Raw genomic sequence first — 22,771 nt, 5'->3', positions numbered from 1 at the left:
TTTGACACGGCAAATTTCCTTCCTTTAATGAGCAACCTCTGCAGTGCCATGGTCATTTCAAACATTGTCGCTTTTTCTTTTTGTGCCTGCCCTTTTTCACTGTGTGATCTTTCTCTGAGTTTTTTTTTTCTAACGTTCTAATGGGAGTGCTATAGCGCTATACCGATATAGCACTTCAGCGCTATAGCAGTTCCACTGAGATGCATTGAGCGTTCCTGCAGATAAGTGATGTGGGATCTTGTTCCATCCTTGAACATGGAAGCTGGATGACAAGAAGCCCCTTACCTACTCTGATCTTGTCCTCAGCAATGTTGAAGGGTGCCACCAATGCAGCCAGGAACTCTCGGATGAGCCTGAAATTGTTGCGGCCAATGCTCCAGGAGCCGTCCACCAGAAAGACGATGTCTGTCGCCGCCAAGGAGTTGCACTGGAAGTTAGAAACTGAACGAAGAAGAGGAGTTAGGGAGTCAAGGTTTCAGGCAGTAGAGCTAGTGCCGAAGTGGTTTCAAGAAGCCGTCCTGCCTACTTAGAAATAAGTCCTAATCATAGAATCATAAAGCTGGAAGGGGCCATGCAGGCCATCTAGTCCACCCCCTGCTCATTGCAGGATCAGCATCAAGCATCCAGGAGAAGTAGCTGTCCAATCGCAGCTTAAAGACCAGCAGTGAGGGGGAGCTCCCCACCTCCTTAGGCAGCTGATTTCACTGTTGAACTACTCGGACCTTGAACATTTTTTCCTAATATCTAGCAATAGAAGAAGAAGAGTTGGTTCTTATATGCCACTTTTCCCTACCTGAAGGAGGCTCAAAGCGGCTTATGGTTGCCTTCCCTTTCCTCTCCCCACCACAGACACCCTGTGAGGGAGGTGAGGCTGAGAGAGCCCTGAGATTACTGAAGAAGAAGAAGAGTTAGTTCTTATATGATGCTTCTCTCTACCCAAAGGAGTCTCAAAGCAGCTTACAATCGCCTTCCCTTTTCTCTCCCCACAACAGACACCCTGTGAGGAAGGCGAGGCTGAGAGAGCCCTGAGATTTCTGAAGAAGAAGAAGACTTGATTCTTATTTGCTACTTTTCTCTACCCGAAGGACTCTCAGAGCGGCTTCCAATGGCCTTCCCTTTCCTCTCCCCACAACAGACACCCTGTGGGGTGGGTGAGGCTGAGAGAGCCCTGATATCACTGTTTGGTCAGAACAGCTTTATCATTGCCGTGGTGAGCCCAAGGTCACCCATCTGGCTGCATGTGGGGGAGTGTAGAATTGAACCCGGCATGCCAGATTAGAAGTCCGCACTCCTAACCACTACACCAAACTGGCTCTCTGTTCTGCACATAGTTTATAGAATCAGTCAATCAATACAAATCTTTATCAGCGTGATAAAAGGGACAATATAGAATTAATAAAACCATTGCAGAGTTTATAGAATCCTAGAATGCCAGCGTTGGAAGGGGCCAAACAGGTAGCCTGAATTCCATAGTTGCCTGCAGGCTCAAAAATGACTGGGCCCACTCCTCCTTTCCTATGTACCATGGGATGAGTCCAGCCCCTCATTGAGGTATGGGGGGAGATCAGTGGGAAGGGGGCATCGCCTGGACTTGCTCGCCACACCTGGGAACGCTCTCAACGCAAGAGAAGGAGAATCACGGCAAAGAGCAGTTTCAGTTTTCACCCACTCGACTGGAAGCTCGCCTTGCGTCCAGACCACAGGTGCACAAAGGCAATGTGAAGACAATCCACCTTTTAAGAAAATATGCCCCAGCATGATTTTTATGCTCCCTGTCAACTCCGTTCGATCAGGGCTCTAATCCAGAGCTCACGAAAACAGCCTAGCTCAATGGCCACGCTCATCAATTGCCCCTTGGGGGGGCAGAATTATTCAGACTGTCTCTCTGAATCAGATCCAACACACACACCCCATCCCGAATATCTAGCATAGCGTTGTGTGCAGAAATCCGATCTCACAGATCTTGTTGCTGCCTTTATCCGTCCCTCCCCATCTCCCCCCCACACAGACACACATGTAGCAATTAATCCACTAACACAAAGGTTCATATTCCAGAAGGAGTATTTAGTGAAGGAGCTGGGTTCCTTGCGGTCCTGATGAGAAACCCCAAAGCAACAATGTGATTCTGAGTAAGGAAATACGGGGTTATGATTCATTAGGAGATGCAAAAGATATTAAAAGTTAAATTGGCACGGGATCCAAAATGCACGTTATTAAATATGGTACCAAATAATATTGAAATGGATAATGATCTTGTTAAAAGCATGGGGGGGAGGAGGAGGAGGAAGAGGAGGAGGAGGAGGAGGAGAAGAAGAAGGAGAAGGAGAAGGAGAAGGAGAAGGAGAAGGAGAAGGAGAAGGAGAAGGAGAAGGAGAAGGAGAAGGAGAAGGAGAAGGAGAAGTGGTTCTTATATGCCACTTTTCTCTACCCGAAGGAGGCTCAAAGTGGCTTCCCATCGCCTTCCCTTTCCTCTCCCCACAACAGAGACCCTGTGAGGGAAATTGGGCTGAGAGAACACTGTGTTCGAAATGAATCTCACCTCTCCTTAAGCTCTCTCTGGTCGTTTTCTCTTGGGCCAGATAATCCATTTCAAACTCCATCTGACCTGGCAGAGGCGTGTTCCTGACGGTTGTTGGTTCTGCTGTGGGCACATTTTCAACCCCACCTTTGGGTACGGCTGTTTTGGGTCTTCTCTTGTCTAGCTCATCCTTTCCTATGTACCAAAGCATAACACAAGGGGAACAATCAGTTCGCGCCCATGCCCATGCCCATGGCCTCTTGGAGTAGCATGAGAGCACATCCGCCCCTTTGAGTTTGGATTTTGACCAATATCAGGCATTTTAAAGCCTCTTGTGGCGCAGAGTGGTAAGGCAGCAACATACTGTCTGAAGCTGTCTGCCCATGAGGCTGGGAGTTTGATCCCAGCAGCCGGCTCAAGGTTGACTCAGCCTTCCATCCTTCCGAGGTCGGTGAAATGAGTACCCAGCTTGCTGCTCGGGGGTAAACGGTAATGACTGGGGAAGGCACTGGCAAACCACCCTGTATTAAGTCTGCCAGGAAAACGCTAGAGAGCGTCACCTATACAGACATGACTCAGTACTTGCACAGGGGATACCTTTACCTTTACAGGCATTTTCACACTTTAAATAGGAGTCTATTTCTATCACAACCAGTTTCAGGTCTGCAAGGAGCCACTATGTCCCCTCTTCACTTCAGAGATCAGTTGCCTTGGAGAAAATGATTGCTTGGGAGGATCGACTCCAGGGCATTGCACCCTATTGAAGCACCCCTTCCCAGGCTCCACGCCCCAAATATCCTGCTCCTTTGAACACACTCTGCATTCCCTCCACAACAGTCAGTTAGACTGTTAGGACTATTCCCTCCCCTCTCTTCTTTACATAAACTATGTTATTCTTTATTCAACCTGTGCACTATGCTTCTTTGCATATTTTAAATTCTGCCAACCCCTTCCTCCAGTTTAATTAATTCCTTTGTCTTTCTCTATTACCAACTCGGAGGGAGAGGAAGGGAGTCAATGTTTGCTAGGTAGTCACCTGTAAGGAACCTGGCCGCCGCATTCAGGACAGGTTGCAATTTCCAGAGCAAGAGTAAGGGCCCATGTAGAGTGAAAGATAATCGACTCACCGTGGAATGGGACAAAATCTGCAATGTATTTTTTATGTTTTTTCTTTAAATGGGTAAAAAATATGATTTGTTTTATGGGTCAATTCCAAAAAACATTAACAGAGAAGAATAAACAAGATGACCTTAAGGCCCATTATGCACGGGGGGAATAGCGCACATTCGGGGCGGAATGGCGGTGACTAAAATCCCCAATAACGCACGGTGCCGGCTGCAACCAGCCGCAGATTCGGTGCATGCCACCGAAAAAGCCGAGTTAGCGAAACGCGTAAGAAAGTGCAGCTTCCGGGTGACCAGGGTGCAACCAGAAGCAGTGCCGGGGTCGCCACGTGCGTAATCGGTTACTCTGGGTTTTGCCGCCATTGCGTCCCGTCCCGTGCATAACCAGTGTGCTTCGCTTCTTCCCCCTCTGCATTTTCCATGTGACCCGAAATCGGCCGTGCCTAATGAGCCAATATGGCATGATCAGTGTCATTGGACTATGAAGCCATCGCTTCAGTCCCAGCTGTAAAAGACAATGTCTCTGAATCCACAGTTCGCTTCTGCACATACCTGTCAGTGTTCTGCCCGTAGGAGGGAAGGGGGCTTCTGTCTCCAGGATGTAATCGGCAGCTGTTGTCCCCAGGAAGAAGGTCTCTGGCTTTTCTGGGGCCATGGTCGGGTTCCTTCTGTTGCTTCTAACTTGGGAGAAGTTCTTGAGTTCTTCAACTGCAGTGGTCCAAACATGGGTGGGTCTCAGTCGGAGCTATCAGCTCTCCAACCGCCCGAATAAATACCTGCACATCTCGCCAGAAATCCCAACCGTTATTTTAAATCCCTCTGAGAAGTCCAGTGCCCCAATATCTGCATTCTACTAATTCTACTTTTCTACTAATCTGAAATGACGTAATCAGACATCATCGAGTATCCGATAAGCAACAGGACCGGGATGGGAAAAATTAGAAAGGGGGTGGGGGGAGAAAGAGAGAGAGAGAGAGAGAGATCCAATATGGATGCATGAATCTGCTTTAGAAGAAGAAGAAGAAGAAGAAGAAGAAGAAGAAGAAGAAGAAGAAGAAGAAGAAGAAGAAGAAGAAGAAGAAGAAGAAGAAGAAGAAGAAGAAGAAGAAGAAGAAGAAGAAGAAGAAGAAGAAGAAGAAGAAGAAGAGTTGGTTCATATATGCCGCTTTCCCCTACCCAAAGGAGGCTCAAAGCGGCTTACAGTCGCCTTCCCTTCCTCTCCCCACAACAGACACCCTGTGAGTTGGGTGAGGCTGAGAGAGCCCTGATATTCCTGCTCGGTCAGAACAGTTTTATCAGTGCCGTGGCAAGCCCAAGGCCACCCAGCTGGCTGCATGTGGGAGAGTGCAGAATCGAACCTGGCATGCCAGATTAGAAGTCCGCACTCCTAACCACTACACCAAGCTGGCTCTCAGATTTATACTAAATCTGACACTTGGTCCATCAGGGTCAACTCAGTACTGTCTAGTCAGACTGGCAGCTGCTCCCCAAGGTCTCTGGTAGAGGTCTGTCTGATTTCTATGAAAATCCCACCCCCCGAATTCCATTATTTTGGGGCATTCCCGCCCCATGGGAATAAAGGTAATCGGAAAGAGACTTAGCCATTCTACTGATCCCTGCGGTAAAGCAGAAAAGGGGCCACTTACTCACGAAACGCCTCTTGACAAAGAGGGCCTCCTGGGAGCCGTTAAGGATGTAAATCTGCAGGGTGTACTCTTTGGTGGGGCTCAGGCCCCCCACCGTTGCCTTCGCAGTCTTCGTTTTGAGCATGACCTCCTGCTCCAGATCGCCTGGCCATGAGTAGAAGAGGAGGAAGCAATGAGCAGGACAGCCCGACCCGGGGAATCTGCTGAATCCAAAACCGTTGAGGCCATACGCGGTCAGGGCCCAGCATACCGGAGGGACCTCTTGGCTGACTTTGGGTGCTAAGCTCATCCCACATTGACAGACTTGGGATACCGGGCTCAGAAGATATACATCTGGCCTCAGTGAGGGCCAGGGCCTTTCCAGCTCAGAAGAGCTAAGAGCCCCAAGACAGTTCCGCAGGGCCTGTAAGACGGAGGTCTTTCACCAGGCATTGGGCTGGGGCCAAGGAACATCGGGACAGCTTCATTCATTCATTCATTCATTCATTCATTCATTCATTCATTCATATACCGCCGCTCTCAAAGACTCGTGGTGGTTTATAGTAAAATAATAAACACATAGAACCCTTCAAATCCCCAACACATTAAAAGACATTAGAATATGTCTATTTGTTGGCATTAACTCCCCATCTCCCCCCCTCCCTCCGCTGTTCAGCTAGCAGTCCAAAGCTCTTTTCCTTAGGAGTGAGGGTCCTGATCTCACCGGTTCTAGGGGATCCCCTGATGATAGTTCCGGGACCTCAAGCTGGCCTCAACCGTACGCCTGGCGGAAGAGCTCCATCTTACAGGCCCTGCAGAAAGCTGACAGCTCCATCAGGGCCCTTAGCTCTTCTTGGGAGCTCATTCCACCAGGCTGGGGCCAGGACTGAAAAAGCCCTGGACCGGGTCGAGGCCAGGTGACTGTCCCAAAGGCCAGGGGCCACCAGCAAATTCATACCCGCAGAGCAGGGTGCCCTGCGGGGGGCATAGGCAGACAAACAATCCCACAGATATGCAGAGCCCAAGCTTTGGTTAAGAAGCACCTGGGCTCCCTCTGTACGGGCACCCCATCTGGAACCAAGATGCTCCAAACTGTTTTGCCAATACAGTTGTCATGATTGTTTTCGACTTATAATGCAGTAGGTTTCTAATGGCTAGCTCCGCCTCACGTAGCAGCCATTTTTGTGCTTTGCTCCACTTCTTCTGGCGGCCATTTTGTGGCCACACCCACCGCCCTATGTCAGAATGCCAAAGAGTCCCAGTGGCTCCAAAAGGTTGGGGACTCCAGTCTACTCCAGCATGGAACCTCCTTAGCATTTACCTGCCATGGGCTTCACGCGGACTTTGTAGCCGTTGGTGTTCCCTTCCGTCTCTTTCCACTTCATCTGTAGTCGGTCTTCGGACAGGACCGTCAGCTTCAAGCGGTTCGCTCCTGACATGGGGAAACATGAGCATCTTTTCAAATTCTGCTCAGAAAGGAGCGCAAACGATACTCAAGAAGACGCCAATTCTGCTCATGATCTTCAAACGGATCGTGGACAACGAGAGAACGGCAGAACAAGTATGTGTGAATGGGCGTTCCATGCTTTTACCAGACTTCCTGGTTCTACTGTAGACAATTTTGTAGATCATTGGTTTGGTCCCCCCACTGGCCAGCTGATCGGCAGCTGAGGAACAAAGCCTAGTGGCAAAGGACTCCAAGTATTACAGCCCAGATGAGGAATCTACGCATGGATCAATAAAATTACTCAGAGCTGGAAGAGACCACTGAAGGCCATCCAGTCCAGCCACCCACCTTCTTGGGGGCTTAAAAATCATATGCTCCTGACAGGCGCTCGTCCAATCTCCTCCTCCAAACTTCCAACAAAAGAGACTCTGCCACCCTCTGTAGCAGCAGATTCCATCTGTGAACAACCCTTGTCATCAGAAAAAACTTTCTAATAAGTAAGTGGAACCTCCTTTCCCATCATTCGAATCCAGTGCTCCTAGACCGGAGCTGAATCTGCACAGAGATTTTATTCCAATCCCAGGTCGATTCAACCCTGCTGTCTACAATGAATGCAATTTCCATTTTGATTTTGGACAATTTGAATTTTTCATCTGCAACAAGCAAGATTGATCCAAAGTGACCCTACCTTTCCCCTGCAACATCCTGGAGTGGATATAACCCTCGATATTTGAAAAATTGACATGAGTAAGTGTGCAGCTTATTTTTTAAAGGTTTAAGGTGACTGTGCTCCAGAATCCACACTTCTCGCAGCAGAGATTTGCCTCATTCTGTGAGAGGCTGCTGCTGTCTCTGCTCATTTCATCTCCCCACTCCACCCCGCCTGCTCGCAGTCTTGTGCAGATGGGTTTCTGTTTCAAGTTGGGGGAGGGGGAACACAAAGACTCAAGTTCAAATAGATCTGAATTCAGCAGGATCGAAAGCAGGGGGAGGGGGGAAAGCTCTGTGCAGATCCAGTCCTGGTCTCTAAAGCTTCAGTTAACAGGTTGGCTAGCCCCCTGTTCTCCCTTTTACGTCATTTTGTTAGCAAGGTAAGGGAGAAAGGGGATAAAAAAACAGGGCTCAAAAGGAATAGTCCTGACATTCTGTGGAGTACAGAGTCCCAATCTAGCTAAGAATTAGGCCCAAAGGGTTGGCAGAGTTTAAATATGCAAAGGAGTTCAGGACCAACTGCTTCAAGAATGAACAGCTTTACTGAGAACTGAAATAACTTTGTAGAGAAAGAGAGGAGAGGAGTGTGAGAGAGAGTCCTAGCAGTCTAACTGTTCTTTGTCTGGAGGCAATCAGGGAGGAAGTGGGCTTCAAGGAGCAGGAAGTCTCCAACTGAGCCAATCAATACCCAGGTTGAGAGGATTTGATAATACCAGGAAGTTCCCAGTCTAAATATGCTAACCCCCCATCTCCAGGGTTTTTTATTTGTTTATTATTTTATTGATGTCATTTGTAGGCTTCCCCTCACCAGCAATGGTCTCTGGGTGGCTAACAACATTACACCACCTACACAACAGCCTTGCGGGGTAGATCGAGATAGAGCGTTGGTCTTTCTGGATCAGCAGAAAAGAGTGAGATCGGCATAGTGGGACAAGGGGCAGAACTGAACTGAGAATCCCCAGAAAAAAAAAAACCCAATTTATATACAATCCTGAACAATGGATTTTCACGCCATTGGTCAGTTTCGGTTTAATTTCTGTGAAAGAACCCTTGCGTAATTTTCTGGTTGGGGTCACCACAACATCAGGAACTGGATTAAAGGGTCCCGGCATTAGGAAGGTTGAGAACCACTGTCTTAATGGTTAAAAGCCAATAGTATAAACCTGATCTGGAATTCGAATGTCAACCAATGCTGCTGTTGGAGGACCAGTCATATGCAGGCTCTGCATAAGGTCCTAGTAAGGACCGGAGCAGCTGCATTCTGGAACAGCTATAACTGCCAGATCAGGGTCAAGAGTAGGCCTATGTAGAGTGAGTTACAGTAGTCTAGCTTGGAGGTGACAGTCATATGGGCCACTGGGGCGAAGTGTTCTGGGGCCAGGTAAGGCACTAGTAGCCTTTATGGGTGTAGGACACTCTTTCATATGTGCTGTTGAATCATGCACACTACAGAGCCTGTGTATTCCAAAACAGAGTATGAGATGCCCAATAAACGGACTTCCAGTTAGAAGAAGAAGAAGAGTGGGTTTGAAACTCCAGAAGGGGAATAGTCCTTCTGGAGTTTCAGAAGGAGATTCAAAGTGGTTTACAACCGCGTTCCCTTCCTTTCCCTGGGAGGTAGGCGGAGGCTGAGGCTGTTTTTGATTTTTAATATGTGCACTTGACTGTAATAAATATTTGCATGTTAAACTTCCCTTCTAGCTCAGCCTTTAAGGTTCCTAACTTGTCTAGTTAGGTTGGGTTTTGTTTCCCTTTTTGGTTTTGTGCTGTATCCCTTGGGCTATTCACAGTTCTCTCAGAGCTCTCTCCACCTAACTCCACCTACCTCCCAGGGTGTCTGTTGTTGGGAGAGGAAAGGCAGGCAATTGGAAGCCACTTTGAGACTCCTTCGGGTAGAGAAAAGCAGGCAACAAAACCCCCCATCTCTTCTATGGGTACAATGCTATGTACCCCACCCTCCAAAACAATCTCTAGGGGAGCATAGCCTGGAGATAAATCGTAATACCAAAAGATCTGCAGGCCTCAACCTGGAGATGGGCAATGCTGCTTCCAGTTGCCCGCCAGGCTTCCCAGAGCACCCCTGTCCATTAAAATCTTCTTCTGGCAGCTCCTGAAACTCAGTTCTGCTGACTGTGCAATTTCACCTGGCAGTTCCAAGGCCACCTGCCTGGAAAATAGGAAGCCTGGGAAAGCGTCAATAACAGCCCTTGACAGCCTGTAAGTCAGCAAGACTCCCGGGCTCTTTCTTTGTGCAAGAAAGAAAGCTATTGAATCAAGGCGCACACACACACAGAGGGAGGGAGGGAGACAGGCTCCATCTCTTCTGGCGTTTGCTCTGTTGGGATAATTTAGCAGAGCAACTAACACAACAGAGATTAAACAGCACAGAGACACATGTTGAAGAAGGAGAGGAAGATGAAGAAGAGTTGGTTTTTGTACCTTTTCTGCAGAAGCCAACAGTGACTTGTGAAAGCACTTTTCTACTGCTACAGACAGACTCCCCGACTACTACAGTCTGCTACATACAGGCTTCCATCTCTTGTTGGGTCTTTCTTCTATTCCTGCTGCTTTCAACTTTTCCTAACACCACTGGATTTCTTATTATGCAGGTCACAAACTTACTTGGATGGGTTACTGAGACTCTGGTCTGTAATTCCTGTTGGAATCTGCAAGACCTGGTGTGTGCATGATTCAACGGTATATGAAGAATCTCCTGCAGGGGGCATAGGAGGAGATGTGTAGTTAGCATATTTAAATCGGGAACTTCCTGGGATTTTTCAAATCACCTCCTCCAGGGTCTTGATCGGCTCAGTCGGAGACTTCCTGTTCCTTTGAGTGTACTTCCTTCCTGATTGCCTCCAGAACAGTCAGTTAGACTGTTAGGACTATCTTTCTCCTCTCCTCCTTTACAAAGTTGTTTCTGTCCTGAATAAAGCTATTTATTCTATAAGTAGCCAGTGCTTTAGCCCTTCTTTGCATATTTAAACTCTGCCAACTGTGTATAGCTTATAGAAATATAAATTGTCTTTTTGGATCAGGATTTCCAAACTATTTTGAGCCATTGGCCAATTTATATTACTATGTTTATTGAGGTTATAGAAGAAATACTACTTAGATTTATTGTATTTAAAAAAGAGAGGACTTGCCACTGAGGAAAAGATAACAGAAAAAGGATTTTATCTGGGAAACTATTCTGGCTGACGTCCTTGGAATGAAATAAACTGAAAGTTAACTCAAGAAAGGACATTGTTTTAAAATATTCTTTACTATTGTTTAATGCTATAAGGATAGGTCTCTTCTTCTTGGCCTAGCCAGAAGAGGCTTGTAATGTGCCGCTTTAGTAACTACTCTTTAAGTTTTTGTACTCTGCTTCAGTAAGGATATTGAAGCTGATGAATATGGTATATTTTCTGTTAATATCCATGCAGTAAAGATTCTCTCTTTTAAACCTCCAAGTGCTGTGAGTCTGGATTTGTGCCTCATCCAGAAAGGTGACTGGTAACTGCATTCTTTCAAAATGCTCTGTTACTCTGCAGCTCTATTTGCCCCCAAACTTCTGAGACGTGATCTGGATTCAGCGAGAATATAACCATCACCAGTTTATTGGGATGTAACTCCTCCCCACATCTGTATGCGTTAACCTTTCCGAGATATCTTACGAGCTTCCTGCAAGGAAATTAGTTCAGACGGAGGGAGACAAAGACCAGATTCACACGCTGCCCAGGCCGAAGCAGAATGAAGGGCCTTCCTTTCTCAGAGGAAATCTCAGAAGGACCGCTTGTTTGGCTTAGCTGGAGCAAACGCAGGGGTGCCCGAGGGAACAGAAAGGCTATTCATGACCTGATGAAAAACGAAGCCGTTTCTTGCTCCGCCAGTCCAGCGCAGCTCTTGGCTCCCAACTGAGGATCCCCAAAATGAAGACTCAAGAATGTCAGCAGCTGGGTACGAAAATGAAGGAATTATCTGGCTTATCCATAATATCCAGGATGCAATAAGCTGCCCCGGCTTGGAAGGAAATTCTCTGCTGTGAACGGCTATCAAGTGGCAAGGAAGAGAGATTGAATAGCTCAGGATTCCCTGGTCTTGTCAGAGCTTGGAAGCTAAGCAGGGTCGGGACTGGAAGGGAGACCACTATGGAACACCAGGGGGGTGTGACACAGAGGAAGGCTTAGCAGCTTAATGACATAACAACAACCCTTCAGGGTTGTCTTCATCACATTGCTTGCTGATTGTAATTCCAACTGGAACTTCCTGGTATGTTTTCAACCAATCTGTGTCCTGATTGGCTCAGTTGGAGAATTCCTGTTCCTTTGAGCACACTTCCTGTCTGCATTCTCTCCACAATAGTTAGACAGTTAGGACTATCTCCTGTCTTACAAACATCTGTTTCTCTTCTTAAAACCACTATTTTACTCTTTTAAGCAGCTGGTGCTTTACACTTTTTGCATAGTTAAACGCTGCCAGCGTACACAACAGTATATAACAGAGGATTTGGAAAAAGGAAAGTCTATCTCCTTACCTTGCCCACACACCTGTAGCATGATGTGACATGTCAGCATGATGCAGGGAATCCAGAAGAGCCCATGGGCCAACATGAGGACCTGAAAAAAAGAAGAGCTTTGTCAAGGTAAAGGCTCTTACCCACAATGCCTTGTTTTAGCAGTGAGAGAGTCTGGCATTTAAGGCTGCCATGCTTGTTGCCTATAGGGCAAAAGGCAAGGGGAGGAAAGTGTAAATACATCCCGTAGGTTTCAGAACAATTTGTATATTTCAACTGGAGCTCAACATTCAGCCAAGCAAGAAGAAACATTTATTGTCCTCAGTATCTTTAGCAATCATCTTCAAACACAACCCAGACAAGGAGCCAAGGTAAAATCTAGTTTCGTTAGTGGACTTTCTCAGTTGTATAATAATTGCACAGGGCCAAGAAATTCAGGCAGAGCTGAAAGTCTCTCGCGTAACAGAATAGATGTCCATTTTGGCCATAATCCTATAGTCTCTCTTTTTATCAGGATTTCTCTGGTTAAAGAGATCTGATAATCATTATTTCTTATACAGATGACAACACTTCTCAGTGAAAAAGAGTCCAATGCAAGACAGATAAGAGCGCTCCCCTGTCAAAAGCAGGCTCCCCACTGGTCACATCAACTTTGAGCAAGCTAGTTATGAAAAACCCAGAAACAAAGGAAAACAGTTTGCACTAGGAATCCACAGTCCACAGAAAAGAACGCTGTAAGAAACAATTAGCAGAATGCCTCACAGATCAGAACCTGGCCTCAGCTGATCCATTTGTAGAATCATAGAATCATAGAGTTGGAAGGGGCCATACAGGCCATCTAGTCCAACCCCCTACTCAACGCAGGATCATCCCAAAGCATCCTAAACCATCCAAGAAAAGTGTGCATCCAACCTTTGCTTGAAGACTGCCAGTGAGGGGGAGCTCACCACCTGTTTAGGCAGGCTATTCCACTGCTGAACTACTCTGACTGTGAAATTCCCCCCCCCCTGATATCTAGCCTATATCGTTGTACTTGTAGAATCATAGAATCATAGAACCATAGAACCATAGAATCATAGAGTTGGAAGGGGCCATACAGGCCATAGAATCATAGAATCATAGAATCATAGAGTTGGAAGGGGCCATACAGGCCATCTAATCCAACCCCCTGCTCAACGCAGGATCAGCCCAAAGCATCCTAAAGCATGCTTTTCTTTCTGTAAGGGAAGATCTGGGGCGGGTTATTATTAGAGTCTAAATTGACATTGATTTCACAGCCAGTGATCTCACAGATAGGGTTCCCAGGTCCCCGTCCCCCACCCCACCCCCGGGCCACCGCAGAAAGATAGGAGGCTAGATAAGGTGACCAGACCCATGGAGGCACAAAGCCCAAGAGTGCTGGACTCTATTTGTCCCTGAAACGCCCGGCCCTGATAGACAGTTTTATTTCTCCTGTGTTTTTGTGAACTGCAACTGATTTCGAGAGGACTGATTGGCTGTTTTAGCAAAGAATTATCACGTGGCTGTATTTGGATGTTGTGACACAGTTTACTAATTACAGTTTACTAATTTAACAGGATTAACTTTTGCTTTATTTTCCTACTGTCATGATGGTAGGTCATGGTCTGAGGAAGAGTGCTTGCCCTCGAAAGCTCACGCCCTGAATAAACCTTTGTTGGTCTGGACTCTGATTTTGTTGTCCTAGAGATTTGAGGATGGAGCCTGGGAGGACAGGATCCTCAGCGGAGTACAGTGGTCTAGATTCCACCCTCCCAAGCATCCATTTTCTCCAGAGGAACTGATCTCTGGAGATGAGCTGCGATTCCGGGGGATTCCCAGGTCCCACCTGGAGGTTGGCATCCCTCTTCAAAGCGATGGTGATTCTCTTAGTGGGTTCTTAAAAATCCGATTGCTAAATTCGAATCCAGGAGCATCTTAGAGATTGACAAGAGTCCATGCTCTGTTTGTCAGATCTTGAAAGCTTACACCCAATCTGGTGGGGTCCTTAACGCACTCGAAACTAGCTGGTCATATCTAAGGTTTTGCATACTGCCACCCCTTCTGCCCTGAGGATGTAGGAGAGCCCCTCCCCCCAAAAGGCCATCAGCTGCCTCACCAAAAAAAGGAGGGGGAAAGCTCAAAAAATCATGTGTACATTATACCAGAGGTCCCCAACCTGTTTATCACTGGGGACCGGTCAACGCTTGAGAATTTTAGTGAGGCCCGGGGGGGGGGGTTAAGGGGGTAGTCTTTTGCCGAGGGACGTCGTCGCTGCTGCCTGAGCCCCTGCTCCGCTTACTTTCCCACCGGCACCATTGACTTCCCGCTGCCCACTGGGGGGCACTGCCAGCAGCATCTGCGCAGTGCCACACCAAGGGGGAGCCTCAGCCATGGCGGCTGCTGTAGAGCACCAAAGGTGAGCCAGCAGCAGAGTGGCAGGGCAGCCCCCGAGGCAGCAGACGGGGAGGAGGACGAGGAGGAGCCGCAGCCCAGTACTGACTGATCAACGGACCGGTACCGGTCCTAAGACTGGGGGTTAGAGACAGCTGCATTACAGAAGAAAAGCATATCACTTTTTATCAAATCAGCATTCTTATGGTTGTGTGGAATCTTTTTTGAAATCCACTGTTTGGATATAGCCGTTGATTCCTCTTATTCTCTCTCTTTTTCTTTTTCTAAAGAGGATTTTCTCTTTCATTTCTCTTTCGTTTCTCTTTGAAGAGAAATCAACGCACCCTTTTGGACCTTCATTCCTTTCAGGGTTTTAAGAAAATATGTTACAGACCACTAGGTGGTGCTCTAGCAGAAGGAGGGGAAGACACTTCCTGCCTCTGATCACCTACGCAGTGAAATTCGGAAATTCTGCAGTCCCTCCCTTCCTACCCCTCCCTTCAAATTTCACCCTGGGAAGGTCAGAATTGCTTAGAAACAGACTCCAGATTTTTTACAGAAAAGAAACATGTTTGACTTCAGAGAGGGTTATAGAGGAATTAAGAAAATGCCTTGGAATAACCTCAAACACTGTGTCTTTTCTGATAATAACCATACAAGGTCTTTGCATTTAGCAGACAGATCTGACACAACTATCACTTTGTTGGGCGAGGCCTTTGTATAATGCAAAGTACTTTACAAAGAAGAGAGAAAAACACAATTATTGACAAGTTTTTTTTATTCAAAATACAAACATGCTTAACATTCCAGCACCCTTATGTACCTCCCTGATGCCCACCCGCCCACTTTTACCACCCATTACTCGTTACCACAGGGGCAGCCTACAGCAGAACTCTGCCAGACCCCCAGAGGGGTTACGCTGGTCGGGGGGTTTACTTTTTTAACAGGGGCAGCTTCAGGGCTTGGGGGCAGGTGAGCAGGAACAGGGGTTTAGCTCTTGTCCACTCCCATGGCAGACTGAATTCTCGTCCTTGGCAGGAGGCGGAGCCAACTGCTAGCCAGTTTCAGGGCTTGGGGGCGGGCGGGTGGGAGTGGCCTAGTCACACCCAGTTGGTGATGTTGGGGGTTGGACTAGATGACCCACGAGGTCCCTTCCAGTTCTATGATTCTATGATTCTATAACTGCTGTTCTTCAAGGCCAGATCACATTTAATAAACACAATTCTTATTATTTATCTCAGCACAATTTTAGCAATGTTTCCCATCCAAAGCGACGACCTTGTGCAAGTGTGAATTCCTTATCTGGCCTTGAAGGCCACTTCCGGTTTATCAGTCACTTTCGGTTTATCGCCTTTGGCTCTTGTCTGCTGTTCCCCAAACTTTGCGATGTTTGCTTCACGTCCAGGGTGGTGGCAGGGGGGCGTGGCCAGCGGACATCACTTCCGGGTTACCACAAACCTGGAAACATTTTTCGGGGCTTACTCCACAGTCAAAAGGTCGGAAAAGGCTGGCTTACAGGTCCAAAATGCACAGCCTCTCTCCTCTGGCGATAAAAGTAATTTGCTTTTCTTAGGCTAGAGAAGAGCCTTGGATAGGACATTACTGGCCTGTTTGACACCCCAGCCACAGAACTTCTAAGGATTCCTAGAGCTACCCTACATTGTCCCCAAAAGAGATCGAAAGATGCAGCCAACATCACATGACACCTCCCCCCCCCCCCCAATATCCTCTTCTTCCTACTTTCCCATTAATTGTCAGACTCAGCCTGGAAACCCTCTTGTGAAGCACAAGTTCTCACTGTGAAATGCCTCTATTTTGGGCATCTCAGAGCAGCCGTCTCTTGCATGGTTCTCTCTGGTCCTTAAGACACCACCCGAACTTGCCTGCCTCTAACATGAGTCTTTTGGCCAGCAGCTCAAACATGAAACACCCTCCATCTCTGAAGGGCTGGCTTCCCCTTCCCCTCCCCTCCCCTGTTCAGGTATTTTAACTCTGTCTCTTGGAACAGCTGAATAAATATTTTCAATCAGCGAGCGATTTGTTTTCAGCTGCTTTTAAGTGCTCTCCTGTCACTGTTTTCATGGCGTCTGATCATCACTTTATGGACGCTTTGCCGAATTTGTAATTGTACCTGCTTTGTACACGTTTGCCTCTCTTTCCCTGTTTGTTTTTGTGCTTGGCGTGAGTTTGAATACCAAAAGGCTCCTTGCGGACCTATGGTTTGAGAAATAAAAAGGGGGCCGCTGCTCAAAAATTAGCTCTGCTCAGTGGAGAATTGCAAATGAGAGGCGAGATTCTGCTCACACAAAAACAGACGTTGCTTTGTTCAAAGGGCCTGCAGCCTGGCAGGGGATTGCAGGAGAGAGAACATACAGGTGTGTGGGACATGGGAGCTGAGGAAGGCCAATATGAGTTACTACAATTGTTCAGAACTTGGCTGCAAAACTAACAAATATAGATTCCTGCTAGAATCCAGAACTGCTGGAGTGAGCAACTCAGAATGCCTGGACATTGGGAGGTGCCTCTCTTTCTCTTAACCTGGAAGCTGCCCTCTGGCCACTCTCTTTGTCCACTCCCTTCCCTTCACGTGGCCTTCCATGGAGACACACATCTCTGCAGGTGTCTCCTGTAGAGACAGTGCCTTTACACTCCCACACCCATGATGCCAGACTAGCTAGAAGTCTGTGAGAGGTCAAGTACTCTTTGTTAGTCTCCTTCCCCTTCTTTTGTCTGCAATCTAAACGTGAACTGGATTGTCTTGAATCAATGTGAGTTTACGGTCAGGTTGCCAGTCAACTTCTCGAGACACAGGCTTGGCGTGTTCAGCCAAAGCAATTTAAGAAGACGAAGAAGAAGAAGAAGAGTTGGTTCTTATATGCCGCTTTTCTCTACCTGAAGGAGTCTCAGAGCGGTTTACAGTCGCCTTCCCTTTCCTCTCCCTACAACAGACACCCTGTGAGGGAGGGGAGGCTGAGAGAGCCCTGAGATTACTGAAGAAGAAGAAGAGTTGATTCTTATATGCCGCTTTTCTCTACCAAAAGGAGTCTCAAAGGGGCTTCCATTCGCCTTCCCTTTCCTCTCCCCACAACAGACACCCTGTGAGGGAGGGGAGGCTGAGAGAGCCCTGGGATTACTGAAGAAGAAGAAGAAGAAGAAGAAGAAGAAGAAGAAGAAGAAGAAGAAGAAGAAGAAGAAGAGTTGGTTCTTATATGCCGCTTTTCTCTACCCGAAGGAGGCTCAAAGCGGCTTACAGTCGCCTTTCCTTTCCTTTTATTAAAAAGACACGAACTAAGCTCATGATAATTCTTTGTTAAGAATGATTGTCAATACACATTGATTTAGTCCCCATTGGCTCCACTTTCAGATCATGTCTTGCCACTTTCCCAGGCACCTTGTAACACCCAGGTGCAAAACTCAACCATCGGACACCAAGTCCTCAAGGATATAGTTATGCAGACGTAACTATCTTAGCTCCACCATCTTCTCTCCCAGGGTGCCTGGTAGGGAGAGAGAAAGGGAATTGTTCCTTTGTTGTTGTTAGTTGCGGAGTCGTGTCCGACCCATCGCGACCCCATGGACAATGATCCTCCAGGCCTTCCTGTCCTCTACCATTCCCCGGAGTCCATTTAATTGTTCCCTAATCAGCCTTAATTTGGAGGGGGGGAAATTCCCTTGAGCGCTGGATACAAGCCTGCCAAATGCCATCCAAAACAAGTGGGAAACTAACAGGGCGAAAATTCCTACTAAAACTGGGTTTCCTTCTCAAAGCAAAAAAAACAACAATACTGAAACAACATCGCTCACCGAATCCCTTTCATTGCAGTCATAAAGAATCTGAGAATCGGTTTCAGAGGGAATCGCAAATACCACCAACCTTATCTCTTCGCATGATTCTCTCCGAAGTTGGCTGGGGTGGTAGGAAGAATCCGAGTGCATTCTGGAGATGTCAGGGAGGAAGCCAGAGGCTTGTCTGCTGTCTTGGAAGAATTCCTCCCCCCCCCCCTTTTTGGGGAAGCTTTCTTGCTCAGACGTCAGAGGAGTGAGTGAGAGAGAGAGAAAGAAAAAAACAAAATCATATTCCTCCACCACTCATCCTGAGGAATATCTTCAGAGCATTCAGCTGTGTTCAGAGCAGTAGCAGTTGTCTTATAAAAGAATTCCAAAGGGGAATGAGAAAGACGGAGCGTTGAGTGACAACTGATTATGAAGTGGAAGACATCACATCCTCCTGGACCGAATAGAGACCTAGGTTTCTTGTCTCATTATCAAGGTTGATTTCTCCACACCTGCTACCACTCTGCATATCCCTCCTTATGCAATCACGGGTGCTGTTGTCTTTAGGGTTTCCAGTTCTGAGCTGGGAAATATTGGGGGACTTTGTGGGTGGAGCCAGGAGTGGGTGGGATTTGGGGTGGGGAGGAGCTGCAGTGGAGTGTGATGCTATGGAGTCCACCCTCCAAAGCGGCCATTTTCTCCAGGGGAACTGATCTCTTTCGTCTGGAGAAGAGCTATAATTCCAGGTGATCCCCAGAGCCCCCCTGGAGGCTGGCATCCTTAGCTCACCCTCCAAAGCAGCCCTTTTCTCCATGGGAACTGATCTCTTTCATCTGGAGATGACCTGTAATTCTCATTGTCATTTGCCTGCTTATTCAGCATCTGAAATCACTCCACTCTCCAAGACTTATAGACAGATGGATTCATGTTCTGGCTATATCTGAAAAAGTGAGCAATGACTCACAAAAGCTCCTCCCCTGCCAGTAAATTGTGCTAGTCTTCAAGGTGCAACTGGACTCTTGTTCTTTTCTACTTCAGCCCTATAAACAGTTAGATTTGAGTCCAACAGATGCCAACAAGATGGGGAGGGATAATTAGCATTCAAGAGTCAAAGATCTCTTTGCCATTGTCTTCCACGGGGACCTCTGGCTCTCAACCACTCATGTACCCCCAAATCTTGTCGGTCCTTAAGGTGCTCCTAGGCTGATATGGCTCCCCTCTTCAGTGCTTCAAAGCAACTTCCGATCCAGCCTGTTGAGGCACATGGAAATGTATGTAACTCTAGGAATTGCTGGGAACTCTATGGTTTTTCCCATAGAGCTTCAATTGATTCCCAGTCTTCCTTTACGTCTCCTCCGGTTTTCCACATCGCACACCATCGAACCTCCCTTGGTTGGCCGTCATGGCCTGCTAGGTTCAGCCCAACTCACATGGTTCTCAAACTGTGAAGGGATTAGGTTGCCAACCTCCAGGTGGTTAGAGCAGTGTAGACCCCCCCCCCTGCCCTTTCCCCCCTTAATTGGATGCACCTGTCATGGTGAACTCAGCTTTTCTATAACGTCAACAGCGTTATATCTGCAAGGAAGCGGTGACATGGTAAAACATTATATTTGATGCTGTTTTTGGTGCATGGGGTATATCATTAGGAATTATCATAAGATTTTGTGCTTGTCAAAACCATATGCTTTTGCCATGTATTGCTTGATCTGCCTTGATCTGTGAAGGGTCAAGGGGGTGGCAGGTGACAGTGGATGAGCAATAGGGCTGTGAGTGTCCTGCCTAGTGCAAGGGGTTGGACTAGATGACCCAGGAGGTCCCTTCCAACTCTGTCATTCTATGCTTGTATGCCTTGCTGTTGACTGTTCTGATGTCATACTTATATTTGAGGCTTTTGCTTTGCATGGCTTGCATCACTTGACCTGTCTTGCCATGGGTTGCTTCCTGTCCTATCTTTCTCTCACTGCAGTCCTGTATGATCCTGTCTGAGCACTTGGTCCATTGTTATTTGATCAACATGGGTGTGAATGTCGATAGCCACCCTGGTGTTTTATGCAGAGGCCCCGTGTTTGAAGGTGTGGGAACAAACTTTCCCCCCCACCATCTTTGGGGCTTTGCCGGCACCTGCATCTGTCCCAGCCATTTGGTTAAGGTGGAGAGTAGATAAGGGGGCTGTAGAGGTAGGATCTTTAGTCTTTAGTCTTAGCAAGAGCCCCGTGATGATCAGTTTGCTATTCTTTCAATAAAGAGATTTTCATTCAATGAAAACTGCTTATTCGGAGTAATCGACAGGAACTCACAGACAGAACCTCACAGTTGTGTTCTTTATAAAGTCCTGAAGAAGACCCTGAACCAGGTCAAAATCGACTATACTGGAAGTCTCGTTGCTTAGGGTTGCTAACCCCCAGGTGGCACCTGGAAATCTCCCACCTTTCGAAATAAAGCAAATGGCTGCTTTGGTATTATACCCTCCTGAGACCCTTCCCCAAACCCCACCCTCCCCAGGCTCCAGACCCAAAATGTCCCAGGTATTTTCCAACACTTGACTTTAAGATTGGGAAACCTTGTGACTTTGCAACTGTTAAACCCACATTATCTCCGCCTTCTCTCTGTTATTGTCAGCATATACCCAGAAGACAAAACAAAGTCTTTATGTTGGGACTTTTGGACTTGGCCCTCCAGAAAAATGACAGCTGCAGAGTAACAGAATGTTTTGAAACTATGCAGTTATTAGTTACTTTTGTCAATGAGGCACAGATCCAGTACTTTGAGGCTTAAAAGAGAGAAATCTTTACTGTGAAAGATTATTTACAAACATATATCATATTCATCCGCTTCAGTTTCCTTGCGGAAGCAGCGTATAAAACCTTAAGCAATAAGTTACAAAAGCAGCACACTGCAAGCCTCTTTGGCTGGGCTACAAGCAGGACTACATCCCACACATCAGCAGATGGAGAAAGCTAAGAGCCCAAAATGGTGGTTGCTCCTTGCTTCCACAAAAGAACTCTGAGCTTCTCTTCCTGAAGAGAGAAGTGGGTGAAAGCCCACCTTAAACAAAGGAATTCCCAGGGACATGTGCTTGGATTTTTTTCCACTGCAACCTCACCTGTGACCACTTGATGCCACTAGTGAGCACAGAGGTACAGCATGGCTGCTTTAAAAGCTTAACAACAGTCCTTCGGGGCTGACTTCACCAAATTACTTGCAGATTGCAATCCAAACAATTTAATTAGAAAATTGCAAGGTTTTGGTAAATAAAGATTGCTAGTGCACATTTTAAGGAATAGCTTTGCTTATGTGAAATCTATAACGCCCCTTTAATAAACATTTTTCTGGAGCATTTATTCGGCAGTTGCTGAACGGCTTCACTGAGTAACAACAGGATACATTCCCCTCCCCACACTTCTTTCAGATCACATTTGCATACTGGATGACAGAATATTGGATAAATGACTCCTGAGTAGGAAATTAATTGACTGAGTCCCTTTCAAGCCTGTCAAAATGAGCATTAGTACACAAAATAAAGCAGAAATGATTTATTTCTGCTGGCTGAGCAATCCTGGAAAAACAGATTGGCAATTAATTGAATCCATCCAGTGCCCATTGAATTAAAGCTCAGGCGTCTGCCATGGGAATGATTATTTTGTACACACCCAGAATTTTTTGTACACCCCCCCCCCCACAGTCAACGTTTCTTTTGCACAGATGTCCTATCCCCGACCCTTTTGAGCCTCCTGTCAGTTTTCGAACTCTGACACTGTACGGTGGGGGCAACCACAAAATGGCTGCCATAGAAGGCAGAGCCAGCCGCAAAATGGCTGCCACAGCTCCCCTTCAGCCACACAGAGAAGACGAGTTGGTTTTTATACCCCGCTTTTCACGGCCCAAAGTAGTCTCAAAGCAACTGACAGTTGTCTTCCCTTCCTCTTCCCGCAACAGAGGCCCTGTGAGGAAGGTGGGGCTGTGTGTGTTCTGGCAGAACTACTCTGTGAGGGCAGCTCTAAGAGGACTGTGACTAGTCCAAGGTCATGCAAGCTGGCTGTAGGTGGAGGAGCAGGGAATCAAACCCGGCTCACCAGATTAGAAACCACCAGTCCTCACCACTACACTGCGCTGGATCTTGCAGTGTGGCCACAGCAGCTGCCAAAGCGAAAACTCAAAAATCTGCATAGCCAATTTTAAAAAATCCAGTGGCCAATCAGCCACCTGGCTCAGAAGGATCCTGTTAAGATCCATGCGGTTGCACTGATTTGAGTCCAGATTTTAGCTGCTAACTTGGAATGGATGATTCTGTGAAGGCTCAAAGGGGTGGCAGGTAACAGTGGATGAGCGATAGGGTTGTGAATGTCCTGCACAGTGCAGGGGGTTGGACTAGATGACCCAGGAGGTCCCTTCCTACTCTATGATTCTATGATTTTATGCCTGTTGGCAACCACCCATGATTCTCTGTCATCGTTTTTCTTTGCACCGGGACAGACAGACAGACGGAAGGAGAGATGGATGCCAGCCCCCAGTTGGGACCTGGGGATTCCTGCAATCACAACTCATACATAACATCTATTCCCCTCCCCCCCAATTAAAAAAACACCCTCCTAGAGTCATCCAGCCTGGGAAAGACCTATTGGCAGCGACTAACTTCTGGATAGTAATGACAGTAAATTGAAGCGGCCAATTGATCCTGCTAAT

The 22,771-nt window shown here is 47.1% G+C and overlaps 1 protein-coding gene across 2 annotated transcripts in view; it reads right to left on the bottom strand.

The window, feature by feature from the left end:
- Nucleotides 1-18,345, bottom strand: part of COL20A1 (collagen type XX alpha 1 chain) — a 142,657-nt gene extending 124,312 nt beyond the window's left edge. For both annotated transcript variants that reach the window (XM_077335837.1, XM_077335838.1), the window contains exons 1-7: nt 18,189-18,345; nt 11,945-12,026; nt 6,589-6,699; nt 5,289-5,432; nt 4,195-4,350; nt 2,540-2,713; nt 286-441 (exon numbers count right to left, since the gene is read on the bottom strand). In XM_077335837.1, coding sequence (XP_077191952.1) covers nt 286-441; nt 2,540-2,713; nt 4,195-4,350; nt 5,289-5,432; nt 6,589-6,699; nt 11,945-12,026; nt 18,189-18,203 — 838 coding nt within the window. In that variant the 5' untranslated portion in view covers nt 18,204-18,345. The remainder of the gene's footprint in view (nt 1-285; nt 442-2,539; nt 2,714-4,194; nt 4,351-5,288; nt 5,433-6,588; nt 6,700-11,944; nt 12,027-18,188) is intronic.
- Nucleotides 18,346-22,771: the final 4,426 nt, after the last annotated feature.

The sequence above is a fragment of the Paroedura picta genome, chromosome 4 (assembly GCF_049243985.1).
Source record: "Paroedura picta isolate Pp20150507F chromosome 4, Ppicta_v3.0, whole genome shotgun sequence".
Taxonomy (NCBI): Eukaryota; Metazoa; Chordata; class Lepidosauria; order Squamata; family Gekkonidae; genus Paroedura; species Paroedura picta.
The sequence above is the reverse complement of the archived record's forward strand: the minus strand, read 5'-3'. Positions and strand labels throughout refer to the sequence as shown.